Source organism: Gossypium hirsutum, chromosome D06 (assembly GCF_007990345.1).
Source record: "Gossypium hirsutum isolate 1008001.06 chromosome D06, Gossypium_hirsutum_v2.1, whole genome shotgun sequence".
NCBI lineage: Eukaryota > Viridiplantae > Streptophyta > Magnoliopsida > Malvales > Malvaceae > Gossypium > Gossypium hirsutum.
Window position 1 is genome coordinate 8,601,017 of NC_053442.1, and position 19,828 is coordinate 8,620,844.

The following is a 19,828-nucleotide window of genomic DNA, read 5'->3' on the forward strand; positions in this document are numbered from 1 at the left end:
AGTTTAATGACTTTTTTAAAAAAAATGTATATATAGTACATATTATATTGTTTAAAATAAATATAAATGTATAATTATTATTTTTTTAAAGGGAAATTCATTAACTCATTCCACGAATGAGACCATATAATTTGGGAAAAGAAACAACAAACATCTGTCGTATGCGGTAACGGACAAGAAAAAAACATATAAAACTTAAGACAACATGAATCCAAACCAACTCGTGAAATCATTTATTATTATGAAATACTCTCCAAACAAAAACAAATTAAGAAGTTGACGAAGAGCCACTCACTTTTTAAGACAACAAAGATACCTACAATATAGATCTACAAACTAAAAAGAGAGACACTACATGGAGCGAATGAGGAGAAGAAAGAAAAAGAGGGTTGGTGGGAGGGAGAAATAGGCGGGCGATAGCCAACCCGGAAGCTGGCACCGCCGTTAGACAAAACAAAAGAAAAGCAAACGACTTGAAGAAAAAAGAGAGAAATTTTTAGAGTTTTGTAATATTCGAATTATTTATTATATATACACATTTAATTTAATATAGTTAATTATAATGCGTGATAAAATGAAATAGTTGCTAAGAATCAAACAACACATGTGAAGTGGTGCCTAAGGCACTGAGCATTCCTTCAACTACCATAAGTGATCCTAATCTATCACATATCCACTCTTTTTAGCAATTACAATAAGTGATCCTATTCTATCACATACCCGTGACAATTTTCCTTTCCTTTGCACCTTGAAGACTCGATACTCTCACTACTAAATTCATCCATTGCGAGTTCAAAAAAAAAAAAAAACCACAACATAAAGGTTTTATTATGTACTAGTACAATAAGGTTCCTCACTTGGAACATATTAAGTGCTTAATTTTCTCCACACATATTAAGTGCTTATATAAGAAGATCTATTATAATCCTGATAAAACAACCATATTATAAGTTGAATACAATAAAATAATAATAAACAAGGATTCTTGCAGCTAAGTGTTTAGTTATTCAATCCAATCCAACTTCCTTGATTCAAGAGATTAGATAAGAGTAATTCAATTTGATCTAATCTCCAAAATATGTTTTCCCAATTGATATAATCTCCATTGATGAGCAAGATATTGTCTATAAACTCAACATAGGCCTTATGAGACGTTCAATAAATTGTCAACGCTTTAAATATAGAAAAAGTCTCCATACAGATTTGGTGGTCAAGGGAGTAAGTACACCCTCTTACATCAAATTGCCAATTTCATATTTTTTTAATAATATGGTTATTAAATCCAAAGATATATACTATAACTCATTTTAATTGACAACACTCAAATTCAACCGTCAAGACTTGGGTGGAGCCCATCATAATTCAAAGAGGTTTTTTTTTTTGAATTTTATCATTTGAGAAAGGATTGTATAAAATTGGGATGTCACATCATTTTTATCCCTTTTCAATAGGAGAATGACAAATCAGATTTTTTCTCCTTGAAAAATTCAAATCCAACTAAAAATGTTCAAAATCAGGAAAAAAAAATCTGATTTGTCATTAACCTAATGGAAAAGGATACAAATGACGTGACATAGGGGCATAGCCAGGGGGCTGGCAGGGGCCATGACCCCTCCTAAAATGAAAAAAATTTCATTTAGGCCTCCTTAAAATTTATAAAAATTTAAATTAGTAAAGATAAATTACACTTTGGCCCCCTAAAACTGATAAAAATTTGATTTAATTCTTTAAAAATTATAAAGATATAGATATTAAAATAGTGAAATTACATTTTACTATCGTAAAAGTATACAATTTAATTTCGACTCCTATAACAAAAATTTTCCAACTTCATCTTGACATGAAATCTTAATTTCATATAACCCTTTCTTTTTATATAAATACATTATTTAGAAAAGTTAGTTGGGTACCAAAAATGGAAGCTTAAAAAAAAAAGGGAAAGCAACATTTTTTATTGATATATCTAGAAACTGGATCGAATTTTTTATTCAAACACAAATTATGATTCCATGATCATCGTCATAACAAAAGCAGGGTACGGAAATCTTTTTGTTATACAAAGTGTTTGTTTGAACTGAAAAAGGGTTAACACAATATAGTATCAGCACAACAAAACAAAGGTAGCAATGGAAACAAAGACGAGAGAGTTGGTGACAACAAGGGAAGAAGCTACGTTGCGGGGAGGACTAAGAACTCCAGGCGTAGTGTCACCGGTTTCACTTCGGACTTGGACCTTAAGCTTTTGGCCGGCGGGACAATGACCAGGGTAAGTGCAAATGAAGTAGTGGTCACCAGTCCTTTTAAGCGTAATTTTTACAGGTCCTTTGTTGTCAATTGAGATGGTGTCGGTGTTGGTACAGGCGTCGTAACCAGGTTCAGTCACTTCTGCAACATCATGTTCCCCAGTAATAAATTTGAACACTGCAAGCAAACAAAACAATTGGAAGTAACTGAATTTGATGTTTGAAAAACTTGAAAATATTTAATAATTAGTGGAAATTAAGTAAGAAACTCACAGAGATCATCCCCGACGACGAAGGTTTTATTGTCAGCCCAGTCATCGTATAAATTAGAATTACTGGTAGGGACTTGCCAACCAATGGAGTCTCCTACAGTGTAAGTTGTAGAAGCATATGTGGTTAGGGTTGAAGCCAAAACTACAAAAACTGCAGCCGTGGCCATGCTGCTTTTCCTACCCATTTTCTTTATTACCTTCTCTGATTTCAATCCCCCCAAGATTCCTTGTCTCAATTTTTCTGCACTAACTTGTTATTACATGGGTTGTTTATATATAGGGAGTGTAGGAGAGTCATAAATTTGTGGTAAACTATTAAATATATAGGGAGTGTAGGAGAGTCATAAATTTGTGGTAAACTATTAAAACAAGCTTTGGGTGAGGGCCTATAGTAAACTACTTTATTTCTTAGTAAATGTTTGGTTTAATAGATTGATGGTTTGAATAAACCCAATTTAAGAAGAGAGATTAATTTTCTGCATTCTACCCCTTTTATATGTTCTTTTACATACCTCTTTTTTGACACGTGGAAATGTAGACTGATAACTTGGTTTTTTATTAATGGTTATTTTACCAAATAATCCAAAAAATATTATATTTATAAAAATAACCCAAGTTTAAAAATAATCAACAAAATAACCCGAAATGAACAGTGAAATGGGGTTGTGGCCTTTCAATGGCCGGAACCACCTCGTATTTTGGACCCATGATTACCTGATAATTGTGTCAGACTTAAAAAAAACGATTTTTTTGGTTCTAGCCTGTCAATTGCCGGAACCAGTGTGTTTTTTTAAATTGTATAATATTGGTATACAGAAAAGAAAAAAAAATTTAGGTGCTGGCCTGTCAATGGCCGGCACCCCCTGTATACGAAAAAAAATAATGTTTTTCGGGTATTGGTCTGTAAATGGCTAGCACCAGAATACGAAAAAGTAAAAAAAAAAATTTGGTGGTGGCCTGCCAATGGCTGGTACCACCTTTTTCAAAATATTTTCTTTTACTTTTTTCGTGTCAATGGTAGGCACCAATATACGAAAAAAGTAAAAAAAATATTTTTTTTGTGGTGGTCTGCCAATGGCCGGCACCACCTTTATGGGATATAGTTTTTTTTTTTTACTTTTGGTCTGTCAATTGCCGACACCAGTATACGAAAAAAGTAAAAAAGAAATTTTTTTTTTGTGGTGGCCTGCCAGTGGTCAGCACCACCTTTTTCCCAATTTTTTTTTTTACTTTTGATCTGTCAATGGCCGGCACCAGTATACGAAAAAAGTAAAAAAAAAATTAGTGGTGGCCTGCCAATGGTCGACACCACATTTTTTTATTTTTTTTTTACATTTGGTCTATCAATGGCCGGTACCAATATACGAAAAAAGTAAAAAAAATTTAGTGGTGGCCTGCCAATGGTCGGCACCACCTTTTTCCAAATTTTTTTTTTACTTTTGGTCTGTCAATGGCCGGCACCAACTTTACAATAAAAAAATTTTAATTTTTGGCTATCATTAGCTGGCACCAGTATACGAAAAAATTTAAAAAAAAATTGTTGGTGGTCTGCCAATGGCCGGCGTTAAACTTTATATATAGTGAGTGTTTTGGGTTATGGTAGTGTAAATGGAATGAGAAAAAAAATTTGAGAGAGCCATCAAAATGATAGTGTTTTCTAGTATATCATGAAATGAGTTTTTTTGGATCGGATAGTGTATGGAGTTTTTCGTAGTGTACAACAAAATTGCGGGGTTGAATTATATACTGTCATATTTTAATGGAGTTGAATTATATATTGTCATGTCCACCCTAAAGGTTATACTGTTAATGATTGGATGATTATTTGCACCATAGAAGGCTAATCGGATTGTCCAACGCAGATGGACATTATCTATGGTTCAATAGTGTTAATTCCGCAACTAGGTTCTGATTGAAATCGGTTGGTAGAGTCTCCATGCAAAGGTATCTCATGGGACCTCATGGGACAATAGAGGAATAAAAGGTCTAGAGCAGAAGACGATTAATTGTGAAGAAACTAGTACCGATGCAACGTAGACCTAATTCAAGCAGAAGACGATTAATTGCGAAGAAACTAGTGTTAAAAATAATTGTATTGTTTATATTAAGAATGTTTATATTTTTTATATCTGTAAATTTAATATAGTTGTTTAGGATTTAAGATTTCATTTTTATATTTTTGTGTAATAATGTTTTAGAATGTTTGTATTTTTTATATGTAAATTTAATTTTTTAAAATTTAAAAAATAATTTTTTTTTACTTTTTTCGTATATTGGTGCCTACCATTAACACGAAAAAAGTAAAAAAAAATTCCCATAAAGGTGGTGCCAGCTATTGGCAGGCCACCACAAAATTTTTTTTTACTTGTTTCGTATTTTGGTGCCGGCCATTTACAGACCAATACCCAAAAAAATATTTTTTTTCGTATACAGAGGGTGCCGGCCATTGACAGGCCAGCACCAAATTTTTTTTTCCTTTTTTTTCTTTTCTTTATACCAGTATTATACAATTTAAAAAAATACACTAGTTTCGGCCATTGACGGGCCAGAACCAAAAAAATCATTTTTTAAGTCTGACACAATTATCAGGTAATCATGAGTCCAAAATACGAGGTGGTTCCGGCTATTGATAGGCCACAACCCCATTTCACTGTTCATTTCGAGTTATTTTAGTGATTGTTTTTAAACCTGGGTTATTTTTGTAAATATAATATTTTTTTGGATTATTTTGGTAACATAGCCTTTATTAATCTACCAAAAATGGTTGCAGACATTATTCTTTCAATCTTGTTTTTCTTTTTCCAACCCATCATAGCTTTGACCCTTTTTCTTAACCCTTCTGCTCTCGTTGCCATTTGTTTAGACATTGTTTACATTCTTTTGAAGTTTCCTTTCTCATTTCAGCTTTTTGGTTGCAGGTAATGCACATCATTAGAACTCAATAACACCTTTCTTTTCTTGCAACATGTTAGTAAGTACAGAAAATAGAAAGAAATACAAACAAAGAATTGACTGAATATTCTATTATTCAATTCTTTCTTGAACTTGTACAGAAACATGACTTGTATACAAGAGTAATTGACAACTGCTGCTAACCAATTCTACTAACAATATACCAGATTGTATAATTGACTACTAACAACCTAACTTATCTTAACATTCACCCAACTTCTCAAGAGGTAAAACACGAAGCAAATTTCGAAACCGAGTAAACAAAGAGACAAATTGGGGTTTTGTGAAAATGTCAGCAACCTGGTCACAGGCTGGTACCTCACTAACAACAAGCAAACTTTAAGCGACCTTTTCATGGACAAAAAATAGATCAAGTTCAACATGTTTGAATTTTGAGTGTAAGACCGGATTTGTAGCTACGGCTACTACACAAGAATTATCACACCAAATAGTAGGCAAATCAGCAGACGATATTTGTAGCTCCGTTAGTAGAGAGCTAACCACGTAACATCACTGGTGGCAGCTGCTACATTGCGATACTCAGCATCTGTTGTTGACTGAGAAACAACTTGTTGCTTTTTTGAACACCATGAAACGAGCATATTGCCAAAATAGACACAATATCCTATCGTAGATTTGCGATCATCAAAATCCAATCCCCAGTTGGCATCAGAATAACCAATGAGAGATAGGCAGTAGGATGGACGAAAAATCAACACATGATCTATGGTCCCAGGTAAATACCATAAGATCCGTTTTAGTGCCACCAAATGTACTGAAGTGGGTGTATGCATGAACTGACACACGATTCACTACATAAGCAATATCAGGTCTGGTTAGAACCACATATTGAAGTGCACCGGCAAGACTCTGATATTCTGTAAGATTAGCAAGATGATCATCCTCATCTTTAGACAACGCTGACGAACTGACCATTGGTGTATAGACACTTTTTGCATTAGTCAAAGAACTTCTGTCAAGTAGATCCTTAATGTACTTGCGCTGGCATAAATGAAGACTTCCAGTAGAGGATTGGGTGACTTCAATGCTTAAGAAGTAGGGAAGGCCTCCCATATCCTTAAGGGAAAAATCTTTATCTAAAAGTTGAATAAAACTAGTTATACTGTCAGCCACACTCCCCATAACAATAATATCATCCACATAGACTAGAACATAGATGACAGACTCGATCGTCACACGAACAAATAGAGACGCATCAAATTTGGATACGATAAGTCGGTAGAAACAAGAAATCTTTTCAATTTATCAAACCAGGCGCTAGGAGCTTGTCGCAACCTGTATAATGCCTTCGTCAGACGACATACCAAGTGCTGACCATTCGGCCCAAACTGAACATAACTTGGTGGTTGTTGCATGAACACTTCGTCAGAAAGATCACCATTCAAAAAGGCATTATTGACATCGACTTGACGAAGTTGCCAACCACGAGCGACAGCAACCAAGAGTATGGTTCGAATAGTAGCAGGTTTAACCATTGGACTGAATGTTTCCTTGAAATCACATTCGGGAACTTGTGAACACCCCTTTGCTACTAACCTAGCCTTACGCTGAGCAATAGTCCCATCAGGATTTTTCTTTACTTTGAAAAGTCACTTACACCCTATTACCTTTCGTCCACGAGAGAGAGAAACAAGTTCCCAAGTGGAGTTAGCCATGAGAGCATCAAATTCAGTTTGAACTGTTGATTGCCACTCTGGATCAACAAGAGCTTCATCAACCATGCGTGGCTCATAGTCAATAGCTTCAACAGATAGAGCCTCGGGTTTAAAAATCCCAACCTTGGACCTAGTAATCATAGTTAGTGTGTTCTCCAGCGGGACAGACATTGAAACTGCAGGAATGGAGTTTGGAGTAGACGGACTACCCGCATCTGTCGAGGTTAAGAGCCGGGATTCCCTATGAGTAGACCATAACTCATCCACTGAACCACCTGATGGAGACTGTATGGAACTATAGTGAGGAGAAGAAGATGAAGGACCGGTGGAACTCGCAATTGTCGCAGCAAGGTAGAGGGAACCAGACTGAACAATAAGAATATATGTAGTGACACGCGGACTATTTTGAACACCAACCATGGTAGAAGAAGAAAAGAAAAACCATCGTTCATCAAAAACAACATGACGAGAAACAATGACCTTACCATCTAGTGTGAGACAGTGGTAACCTTTATGTTGGGAATTGTATCCCAAAAACGTACACGGCTGAGATCGAAAATCCAACTTGTGCTATGTAAACAGTCGTAAATATGGGAATTACAACAACACCCAAATAGCCTTAAGTGATCATATATAGGTTCACGACCATGAAGAGCCTGATATGGAGAATGCCCTTTCAGGATTGAAGTAGGTAGACGATTGATGAGATGAACAGCGCTACAAAAGGCATAACCCCAGTAATCCATGGGTAGATTGGCTTGAGCTAATAGAGTAAGACCAGTCTCAACAATGTGCCTATACTTCCGCTCAGCAACTCCGTTCTACTCAGATGTATGTGGGCAGGACAGACGATGAAGGATCCCAAGATTAGCCATCACTGACATGAAAGCACAAAATTCTCCTCTCCAATCACTTTGAAAACTCTTAATATCTTTCCCAAATTGAGTTTTGACCATCTTCTGAAACTGAAGAAAACACTTAACTGCCTGAGACTTACGTTGGATAAGATAAATCCACGTAAATCGACTACACATGTTAATGAACGAAACATAATACAAGTTAGAACCACATACAACCGACGCTGGTCCCCATAAGTCGGAGACGACCAAATCAAACAAACCCTTATATTTAGTAGAAGAATTTGAAAAAGGCAGTTTATGATATTTCCCCTTTTGACATGCAATAAAAATATTATCAAGGCATGTTTTATTAGAGATAATTTTACAATTCTCAAGAACAAGCTTAACAGTGGAGGCAGACAGATGACCAAGTCTGCAGTGCCATAAGGCAAAAACATCATCACCATCACTATGCGGCTGGAGTCTAGTATTGTGGACAGAAGCAGCATTGACGGATGAAGCAAAGGTAACTGGTGAAAAATAATAGAGCTCGTCACAAGTGTGGCCCCATAGCAAAATTTCTCGTGTTGGGATGTCCTTAACAACACAATAAGATAGATGAAATTCAAAAAACACGTTATTGTCCTTAGCAAACGGAGAGACAAATAACAAATTTTTCAGTATATTTGGAACGCACAAAACATTAGACAGATGAAACATCTTACTTGTTGTAGGTAAAATAGTATTCCCAACACACGATATTGTCGTAGGAGACCCATCACCCATAAGAAGAGGAGACGTACCTGAGTACGGCGTGGACTCATACAAAGCAATGGTCTCGCGACAGACATGGTGTGTAGCCCCTGAATCAAGACACCAAGACGTGGCCCCTACAAGCATAGGAATATAAAAATTGTCATTAGCAAAGTTAGACCCATATTTAGTTGTGTTGGCATTGGACCCCGAGGTGGTCAAAAAATCAAAGGCATGAAAATTAAGAATACGAGGCAACCCAACGCACGGGGAAGCATCAAAATCATGAACACAAGCCCTTGGTTTAGTTCGCTACGGCACACCATGATTTTGAACAGCATTATGACCAGTGGACTCAAGCATTATGACAACCTAACTTATCTTAACACAACATGAGAGCAAGTTTTTGCTCCAAAGCAAAAGTTGCAGCGCACGAAACTGAAGATACAAATCGTTTTGCTTTTGCACCAGCTTATCTTTCCTTTCAGCGAACTGAGTAACACCCATTGGTACTTGCAGCAACATCAATCAACCATTTCATTGGACAAAACTGATAGGACCTATTGAAGTTTTATGATCATCAATTTCATTTAACTGATCTCAATACAAACACGATCTAGAATCAAGTTGAATAACATAATTCAGTCATTAATCAACATCACCCAACATAGCCCTCTCGATCTCCCATCCCATGTCCACTCAAGATCATAAATACGCCATAGTAAACATTTACACAAGCTTCTCTATTTCCAAATATATATTAAATTACTTAAAACTTGAGTCGGGGATTCTGCAATACTAAAGTTATTATTGTTATGTTGATCATTTTGAAGAACTGAGGGTTGGGTAGGAAGAAGAACAAGATTGGTGACCATTCTAGCAATAAAGTAAAGACTTAACTTTCTGAAAAAGGAAGGAGCAAAACTTAACGGCAAAACCCCTGTTAATTTAATAACCGTCTACATTTCCACGTGTCAAAATCATATTAAAGGAGCATACAAAAGGTGATATTTTAAATTATTTTTTATGTGATATATAAGTTAAATAGTATCATGTTAGTATGAAATATACATGAATTGCCACTTGTCAAGTCAATATCGTTAAAAATTAATATTTTAATTAATATTTTTATTTTAAAAAAAAGGCAACTCTTAAAAATCAAATTCAATTTTAAAAAGATAAACATCAAATAAAGATTAAATTTAATAATAATAAAAATAGCAATCCTAGAATGGTCTATGTTTCTTAATAATTTCCATAAAGTATGCTAATTAGCATTTAAATAATGCTTTGACATTTTCAGCGTTTCTTTTTATACAAATTGCTACGGTATTGGTCCCTATAGCCAATGGTCTAGGCCTTTTAACTTGATTTTCTTAATTGATTTAATTTTTAATTTCTTTATGCGGGTTAGTCATAAAATATGTATCATTTTTATAGGTGAGGATTAAGTTCTTTAAAAAGACGGTTGACCATAAAATATATTCCATTCTCATGAGTAAAAATTAAACCCTTGACCTCAGATGAAATGAACAGCCATCACATCACACTTCATGATTAACATGTTAGTATTCCTTTATTTAAATTAACTAATTCAATTTGTTTGCAAACATTAATCAAATATATTCATGTACATGGTCGCAAAATGATGGTCATGTTCATGTATAATAAACAAATATATCCAAACAAATTTAGTAATTAAAAAATAATAATTTTGTTATAATCGAACAATATTAAACAAGCTTTAAACTGGTTCATAAAGATAAAGGAGCTTGTTCACTATTTTCTTCCCATCATATAGCTAGCTGGCGAGAACATGGAACATGCAATGCAACTCCAAGATTCCATGAGGCCATGAGGTTACCCAAAAATCTCAAACTTTTCATCTTCTTTCTCACTATATTATTCTATTTTTGCTCCTCCGACGCCCTTCTGACCTTAGTTTCCTTTGCTCCCCAACTTCCTCATCACCTCTCGACCGAAGAAAACCATCGGCATATGCCATTAAAAATGGCTTAAGAAACCCCCATCAGCATATGCATTTATATGTACCTACAATTATAAGAGAGATTTCTTCATGCACAAGAAACACATTTTCTATTGTTTATAAAGAGCAAATCATGTGTTCCTAAAGATCCAAAATCAGGTATGTTGGTTTGTTTTCTAAAGTTTAACATGAAAATAAGTAATCATTAATAAATCTATAAGTGTAGAATTTATGGGTGCTGGCTTTGGCATCAACTGAATGAAGCCCCAACACATGTTTGATCACTATCTTGAGAACACAAGCAGGAATGCAGTAGCCATTGTTAATATTATCGAATAGCATCCACACCAACCGCAACCTCGATTATCCTGCAATAATGCATATAAAAATTCAATGAAATAGGATAAAATAAAACAAAGACTACATCTTTTACTTTTGCTGTGATATTGAAAGAGCAAGTTATGACAAACAAGAACTACATATAAGCAACCTTCATTAACAAAGACTACAGATATATGCATGACAATCAAATAGTATCAGGGTCTGAGACTGGAAATCTACTGGCATTCAATAAAGAAAATTTATCTTCATGATATCAGTACTTTTCATATTAAATTTACTGCATCGAGACAGTCCAAATCAAAAGGATATTAGGCTAATTTACACTTCAACTTTCCGTTCCTCTTCTACAATAAACTCAAATATTGCTCATCCCTTCAGATGTTTCCAATTATTTAATTGATTCACCAATTGGGTATAGTTGTTCATTTTGTCATGAAATCAGATCCCGCAAGGTAACAAATATGATTACAATACTAGTAAGTAGAAGATTAGGCAGAACATATGTGATTCAATAGAAGAAAATGTTCTCTTGTAGCATTGGTGCAACGGTGTGATTCTTCAGTTGCGCTTAATGAAAGTTCTACTGCATTGTAAAGAGGGATCATTTGTACACATTTGAAGTAGTGATTAAATAAGGGGTGTATGATGAAGGATTAACCTTTTGCAAGGAAAACAGAATGTTCTTGCAAAAGTTAGGTTGTATTGGTTATCATTCCAGGCCACCAAATTCATCCTTCTACAGGTACCTAGCATCCTTCCAGCATCATATGGACATTAATCGGTTTCGGTAGCAGGTGGTCTGAAATAAAAATGGAAAATTGGAGAAGCTTTGCGTCACACGAAACAAGATAAACCTTAACTAGCCAGACCATATCCAATCTTTCAATTGCATTCCTGTCTCTTGTTATGATTTGCCTAATCATCGATTCGTATAAATTAGAGAACCTTCCCTTCATGCAGGCTCACAAGGGGAAGTAATAAAGGAAGATCACTACCTAAGAACTTCAGGCAAGAAATATGGGTTTTTGTTAATCTGTTTCTTTATTTGTTTATGACTTGCACCTTTTCCGTTTGAGGTTTAAGCCTTTCCTACCCTATAAAAGCTTGTTATTACGATTTCTTGACCTCAGGCTATCTCTACTCCCTCTTTTCTCCATTCTCTATCCTCATTGTGTTATTTCTCTTCAAGATGCATTAGGAAAGTTGACTATTCACCAAGTATTTCATAGAACGGAGTTCAAAGTAGAATTTAGTCATTCAAAACTAATAAATGATTGGATCTTAGGAGACTTCAAAAATAAAAAAAGAGGCATTTACACATAAACTATGTACAGACCCGTTTTTAATGGTTCAAGAATATGACGATAAGACCATAAAGTATGGTGCAAAAAAGACGTTGTGAAGCTATTCAATCAAATCAATAAGATATAAACATGTTACAAAGGATTGTAAGATTGTTCGCAACACGTTATGTAATGCGGACATGTAAATGGAATCTTTGTTGCTTTATAAGATATGAAGGTGATACGCCTAAGCTGAAAGATAATGAGAAGAAAAATCAAACTCATAAGATGGTTGGGTCAGCAGCATCACTAAACAGATGGACTATGCCATTCCCATGAAGAAATTGTTAAGGTCCATTGTTCTCTTTATTAATAAACATCATTCCTAATGCTTTCACCCATTTTTAATTCAATGTAATTTCATCAAGTGGAAACCAAAAAACGTGACAAATTTATATTGTTCCAAGAATAAGCTTCTTCTGTCTGAGAATACTCCAATCTAAGCGGCAACATGTTAACATATAGCTAAGATGACACATGTCAAAGAGTGGGAAGGAATCTCATACCTTCAAAGACAAAAGTAATGAATCTGCAGATGAAGATTTAAGACCAGGAAACCCAATATCGTACGAAATGCTCCCATCAGGTTTAAACAGTCCAAAATTCCTCTCAGAAGTTGGTCCAGGCTTCAAATTTTCATTAAAGAGTGCAAAAACATATGCCTTAACGACATTTTTTGGCCTCAGCGGAGTTCCTTTCATCTTTGCAAGTCTTTTTCGCAAATTGTAATTATATGTCCTTGCATTATCCACGGTTGCTGCAGATTCATTTTCATCTCCATGTGAAGCCCACCCAGTCTCTGTGACTATGACTTCCATCTTTTTAAACCCAGCATCTTCTAATGCAGCGTAGGCTGCATCAATCTGTGCGTCAAGCAGGTTATCATAATGCAACTTAGTTTTCGGGTCATTTGCTCCCACTGTTGGTAGGAAGAGAGCATAATTAATATCAATATGCTCCGGATCATACATGTAGGCTAGAAATGGGTAAGCATTTAAACAGAAAGGGGAGCCAATTTGGGAAAAAAACTCCAACAGTGGCTTCATGTACTGAACAACATTATCTCGGAATACACATGAAGAGGGAGGGAAGGAATTCGCAAAAACCGCCTGTGAATGTGCTGTGGTAATCTGAACTACATCACTTAATTTAAGTTTATTTACTGCATTGTAAACATTCTTAACTGCACCTAGAAGAAATTCCGAAAATTGATCACTCCCACCTAAGACTTCATTCCCTATAGCAATCCCACGGATACATGTATCGGGAAGATATGCTAACACATTGTCCTGGACCCAACTCATCGCATGATCACCATCGGCACTCACATCTCTCAGATTTCCATTAGGAAGTCCAACCACGATTTCCAGCCCTGTCCCACTAAATGCTTTGAGGACACTTTGATCAGCATCATAAATTCGAACATTCCTTATTTTTGCTGCCTTAAGAAGCGTGACAACTTCATCTGGTGATGGGAGGTTATTGGCAATTCTTCCATAATTAATACCATACGTTCCGGTGAAAGCTTGCACAGTCACAAATGCTGGAGAAAAGAAACCAAAATAGTAATCAAGAATATAATCATTATAACAATAATATCACTTGTCAAAGACAGAAGAGAGCTTTTGGCCATGATTTTAGGAAAATACATCTTACATCCTCTATATTCTACAATGATAATAGGATACAAATCCCAAATCAACTAAATAATATATAGGAATTCAAAATCCTTTGATTCAATTAAAAAAATTGAAAACATCCCTTGAAACTATCAAAATTTAAGAACAAGCCTACAAACTAAGGATTCAAATTTGAGCAGAAAAAGACAGCATAACAAATAACCAAAAAGAACCAGCAAAACCTTAAGGAAAAAGAAAGAGTGAAAGAGAAAGTACCAAATGGAGCAAGAAAGATGAAGAAGAATAGCGAAACTCCCAGAATTTTCATTGCCTTTTCGTTCTATTTTTTGTTCAAGGATGAATCAAATTATCCAATTCTTGGAAACGCTCTTTATAAGGAAATTGAGCAAACACCTTCAATGCAAAGCTTGTTGTAACTCCAGCATGCCATATCATTAATTAAAGAAAGAAAAAAAAAAGTCTCTCCCTTGGTACTTCACTTTCTCCCTTTGTGTCACACGGTCTCCTCCAGTTTCCATGCCTTAGTTTTTCAATCTTTAGAAGCTCAGCTTCTTTTTGGCCTCAACTAAAATATGGGTAAGAAGGAAGATCGTGAAGTGATTTTAAGACAGGGAGCAAAAGCTTGTGTGTGAGAAAATGTTATTACAAAATGTGTTGTGTCCATTGGTCAGTGCTGCTTACTCGCCAATTTGGAAGTGTTGAACTTGAAGTTCTGTATTGTCTCCACGCTCCACAATTGGGCCCTAAACTGGGTATTTACTATTTGGTGACTAATTGCATTTTAGTCTCTTTATTGAAATAATTGAGTAAATTAGCTCCTTTGCACATGGCACATTTATTTAAATGGTTAATTTTTAATTTGGTCCCTAAATTATAGTTAAATTATCATTTTAATTTTTAAAATTTTCTTACAATAATTCTAAAAAATTTTAAAAATAAATATAAATTATTAAAATATTAAAAATTATGTTAACTTTTTTAAAAATAAAAATTTTCTAAAAATTCAAAATCGTCATCTTTTTAACTATTTGAAGTGGGGTTTCTCTATAAATACTAACCATAACCACTTGGATTTAACTTCCATTCGTCTTTTGTTTTCATAGTGTTGTTTCTTAACTTAATTTTAATATTTATATTTATTATGTTAAAAAAATTTGACATTATTTTTAATAATTTATATTTATTGTAAAGATTTTTTTTTAGTTTTTTAGAATTTTTGTATGAAATTTTTTTAAAAAAATCAAAATGATATTTTAACTATAGTTTAGGGACCAAATTAACAATTAACCATTTAAATTAACTTGCCACATCATCATTAAATAGATAAAATTTAACGGAGGATTAATTTGCACATGTCGAAATATATAAGGACTAATTTACTCATTTTTTTTAGTAAAGAGACTGAAATGCAATCCACCCCTATGTACAGAGACTTCCCTAATACTTTTACGAGACTACCCACTCTTAGGTTGTAACTGATTTATGAGAAGCTCGAATTTGAGTTTCCAAATTTAATTTTATATCATCACATTTATTTCTGAAGTTTAAATTCGATCCTAACTGAAATATGTTTTTTTAACATAAAGAAATATTATTAACGAATAAACAAAAGGAAACAGACCAACACGGTGTGACAATACCTAATCCTAATCCAATAGACTTACCTCATACACTCGGTCCTAGAGAAAAGTAAGAATTAACAATTAAATTAAGATGAGATATTGATATAGATTAAATTAATATACCATTAAAAAAGTTCCCTGACTAGCTTTAAAATCTACTTAATTTAATTAAAAAAAAAGGTTCTTTGGCAATACAAAAGTGCAGATTATTATCCCTACCAAAGTTTAGAACCAAGTAAATGCTGGGAGTTTACCAAATTAATCAACAAAAATAGAAGCCAGATACCAGAAAAGAGCACTAATTTTTAACCTTTTACTTAGCACTGCATATTACATCCATATCCTTTCATCACTTACAAGCTACAGGTCAGACCAATAATTCATCAGACACAGTTACATTATATAGCTATCTACCATAATACCAAAAGATGTCTCAATCAGTTACTACCTTAGTAAAGCTAGTCATCTTAAGTATGTCCCAAAATCAAAAAGGTTCACAAGGGGGATGCATCATGTTAAATGTTAATCCATTGTAAATAGCATCTCAAGGCTTCACCTACTCTGCATTACTTCCCTTACTACCATTTTGAATTGCTTCTTCCATTTCATCGCGATTTGCTGCTTCATTGACTTCGATTTCTCTTTCAGATTCAATTGTGCTTCTATCATGTATCGGTTTTCCTTCTCCTTCCGCCTCATTTTTCCGTTCCTCTGTAACGCATACGTTGGGTTTCTCCTGCTCCATGGATCCAAGCCCTTTCTCAGCTTCACTCGCTAGTTGTTCAACATTTCCATCGGATGTTGCATCCTCCATGTCTGCTGTTCCCTTTTGGCCAAATCCAGAAGCATTCATTTCAACTCCGTCCTGGAGGCATTTCAACTTTTCAGATACTGCTTCACCACCTCCCTTACCTTCTTCGATATTAGTAGATATTTTTGCATCTACTCCACGTGTCACATCTTTGTTCTCATTCTCATTCTCTTCCTCAGATTTTCCAGCCTCTTCCATAACATCTTTACTATCCTCTGTTCCTTCAGGGGCTGTCTCCGATTCTTTGTTATCATCCTTTGAAGCTGATGATTTTCTGCCTCGTTTTTTCGGAGGTTCACTATATGCTGTCGGCATTGCTTTTACCTTCTCGCTAATCCTTGCTGATCTCCTCGGGTCTCACCAGTGCCCCAATCGAATTCCGATATTACTGGACCACCAGGGTGTTGTTTAAGGTAATGCTCCAATTGTTTCTTGTTACTGATTTGTTCCCAGAGGGAGCAGTGAAAATGATCTCATTCTTCTTAGGAGTTCCCCCTTTCTTCGGCTTCAACTGCAGAACAAAAAGAAACCTTAAGATTACACGATATTATCAAAATCAACAGCAAAAATGACATTGATGACTTTCCAGTTTCCTCCATAAAGTTCCAAAACAATTGCACAATTTGAAAGCAACGTTTAATCAACAGACATTCTTCAACACTCTTTCAAAATAACGGTCAAAATATCATTTCTCGAACAAAAAATTAAATCTTCCAACTAAGAGCACTAAAATATCATATGGGATGCCCAACTTTGCTCGTTTGCCTCGAAGAATCGTTTAAAAACAGAAATCCAAAGATTACAGAGAAAGACCCTTCTATAGAACCCTAGCTATTGCTTTGCTTCCAATAAATTGGGAAAACCAGATGTGTTAACCAAAAAAAAACTCATAATTCACCATTAATACTAGGAGCACAAAAAAATAACAAAATAACTCTAATTAAAAATTATCATTACTTCCGTAACTAAAAAAATAAAAACAAAATAAAACCCAGTGAAACGACAAGCAATAAACTTGAATTTTTTTTAAGGAAGAAAGAAGAAGAAGAAATGAACCATTTTCTTCCAACCAGGAGGAGCAGTGAGTTGTAAGCAAACAACATCATCTTTGGCACTGTCCATTTCCTTCTCCTTCTCCACCGCGCTCGCCTTTTCCACCTACCAAATTACCCACTCAAAATTTTATACCAAATTTTACTTATTTATCCATCTAATCCACAAAATTTATGCTAATGTGTCTACGGGCCGGGCCAGATTCTACTGGACTCCAAATCCACAACTTTTCTATTATTTTTTCATTTTTATTATAATTTTAAATGTAAATCATGTAATATTATATTATAGAAATAAAATATAAAATTGGAATACAGGTTGGCCAAGCTCCACCATGAATATTCGAATCTAACTCTAACTTATATTTTAAATTGTCTCAAAATTAAAATTAGTAACATTAGAGTAACAGATGTATCGTTTTTATTATGATACTGATACATATCAATATTAATGCATTTTAATGCATCAGTTTTAGAAGTAAAATTTTTAGACAAATATTATATATAATTATGGCAAGACAAAAGATTAGGATTAACATGATTTCCAACTTTAACTAAACCATCGGTGCAACAATTACCCTGAAGTCGACCACTTGAAAATCTCCTTAACAAAGTCCAGTAAAAGATCCAAGATGAACATTATCATTTGAAGGATGGATTATAAGATTAATAACAACCATGGCATCAACTTCAACAATAACATTATAATATGCACTCTATAAATATATTTAAATAAATGAATATTTTATTTTTTTATATTGTATAAGTATAAATATTTGTATATGTAATATGTAAAGATAAATTGGTTTGTAAAAATTGAATTAAATCAAACTACCATGTGTAAAATTACATAAAATCAAAGTTTATGTATGACATTGCACATTGAAGCAAAATTTATATATAATTTTGGTATTTATCCCTTAATATTTCTTTTTTCTTTTATTTGTATTTATTTATTTGATTTGATTTTACATTACCTTTTTCCTATGATAATCCCAAAATTTGGAACTAACATGTTTAACTAAAAATGATATATGATATATCGATTGAGTCTTAACTCGATTGCCATTAATATTGTTCCCAATGTAGGAGGACGTGGGTTTAAGTGCGTTAAATCATATTATCCTCTTATTTATGGTTGCGGATAGTTCTACGCATTGTATAAAAAAACAAATATGATCAAAAACCTATAATAAGATTATTCAAAAAAATAAACGTTATATGATATAGATGTGAATGTCTCATGCCATAACTTAAAACTATAACAATAAACTAAAGGGTAAAGTAAAAAAAAAAATTGTCACTAAATTATTGTTTGCGTTCTATCTTGATCATTAAACTTTTAAAATTTACGATTTAGTTACTAAACTATTTGAAATCAAATTTTTTGGTGACTTTGAAATTTGACAGAAGTGCTGACATAGGCTTTTTTATTGGTCTAATAATAAATTTAGCCCCATAATGTTTACAAATTCTATCAATTTCATCCTAAACATAAAAAAATTCACAAATTTAGCTCTCAATGTTTACAAAATTTGTCATTTATAAAATTTATTAAAAAATCATTTAAACCCCTAAAGTCATAATGAACACATAATATCACACCAATAATTGGATAATGGGAATAGCTATCAAATTGTTAGGGTCATTTTCGTGTTGAATAAAATATTCTCGATATTCCACAAATAAAACTAATTGTCGGACCCTATCTTTTTTTTGATAAATTATTATTTTTTAATTTTTAAATTTTTTATTTCAAAATTTTTAAGTATAGTACAATATTTTGGACCTTGAAAAGTTGAAACTTGTTTTGTAAGTATTGTATGATACAAAGTATTTTTTGGTAAATTAGATGCTATCAAACCAACATTTGATTATCCAATTATTAGCATATGCCATTATGAAATATTCTGACCAAGGTTTTTAGAATTGGACTAGTGGTCGAACTAGTCAAGTCACCGATTCGCCAGTTTGATCAGCCTGTCTAGTTCAATTAAATAAAATATTTTGAAAAAATAAAAAAATATTAAAAAAATTGATTTAATCGCCTGGTTCCTAAGTCAACTAGTCTAATGGCTCTCTCTAGATCGGTACTCTTGCCGATTTTGGTCTAATCATTCTGACCAACTAATCCGATCCAACTCAAAACAACATTGATCCTAATGGTTATACTCATCCAACCGTCGGTTTAATGTCACCTATTCATTTTGATTTTAGGGGTTTAATTTAAAAAATGAGTAACCAATTAATTTTTATATTTTTAATAATATTATAATTTTATTAAAAATACAATTTT

At 33.8% G+C, this 19,828-nt stretch overlaps 3 protein-coding genes across 4 annotated transcripts; all 3 read right to left on the reverse strand.

The window, feature by feature from the left end:
* Positions 1-1,926: 1,926 nt before the first annotated feature.
* LOC107901314 (stellacyanin) lies at positions 1,927-2,978 on the reverse strand. The gene is made up of 2 exons (XM_016827259.2): positions 2,517-2,978; positions 1,927-2,421 (listed from the first exon to the last, which is right to left on the reverse strand). Exons 1-2 carry the CDS (start codon positions 2,698-2,700, stop codon positions 2,102-2,104), a joined length of 504 nt encoding a protein of 167 aa, XP_016682748.1. The 5' UTR covers positions 2,701-2,978; the 3' UTR covers positions 1,927-2,101.
* Positions 2,979-10,433: 7,455 nt separating this feature from the next.
* LOC107901309 (glucan endo-1,3-beta-glucosidase 11) lies at positions 10,434-14,728 on the reverse strand. 2 transcript variants are annotated; one of them, XR_005914467.1, is made up of 4 exons: positions 14,303-14,704; positions 12,914-13,950; positions 11,723-11,863; positions 10,900-11,090 (listed from the first exon to the last, which is right to left on the reverse strand). XR_005914467.1 is itself a non-coding variant. In XM_016827252.2 (3 exons), exons 1-3 carry the CDS (start codon positions 14,352-14,354, stop codon positions 11,007-11,009), a joined length of 1,173 nt encoding a protein of 390 aa, XP_016682741.2. In that variant the 5' UTR covers positions 14,355-14,728; the 3' UTR covers positions 10,434-11,006. The 2 variants fall into 2 exon arrangements, 1 of the variants encoding a protein (XP_016682741.2); XM_016827252.2 differs by lacking the exon at positions 11,723-11,863 and having other exon boundaries at positions 10,434-11,090; positions 14,303-14,728.
* Positions 14,729-15,952: 1,224 nt separating this feature from the next.
* Positions 15,953-17,703, reverse strand: LOC107901311 (uncharacterized). Its single transcript, XM_016827253.2, has 2 exons — positions 17,537-17,703; positions 15,953-16,991 (listed from the first exon to the last, which is right to left on the reverse strand). The coding sequence occupies exon 2, from the start codon at positions 16,793-16,795 to the stop codon at positions 16,226-16,228; it is 570 nt and encodes a 189-aa protein (XP_016682742.1). The 5' UTR covers positions 16,796-16,991; positions 17,537-17,703; the 3' UTR covers positions 15,953-16,225.
* Positions 17,704-19,828: the final 2,125 nt, after the last annotated feature.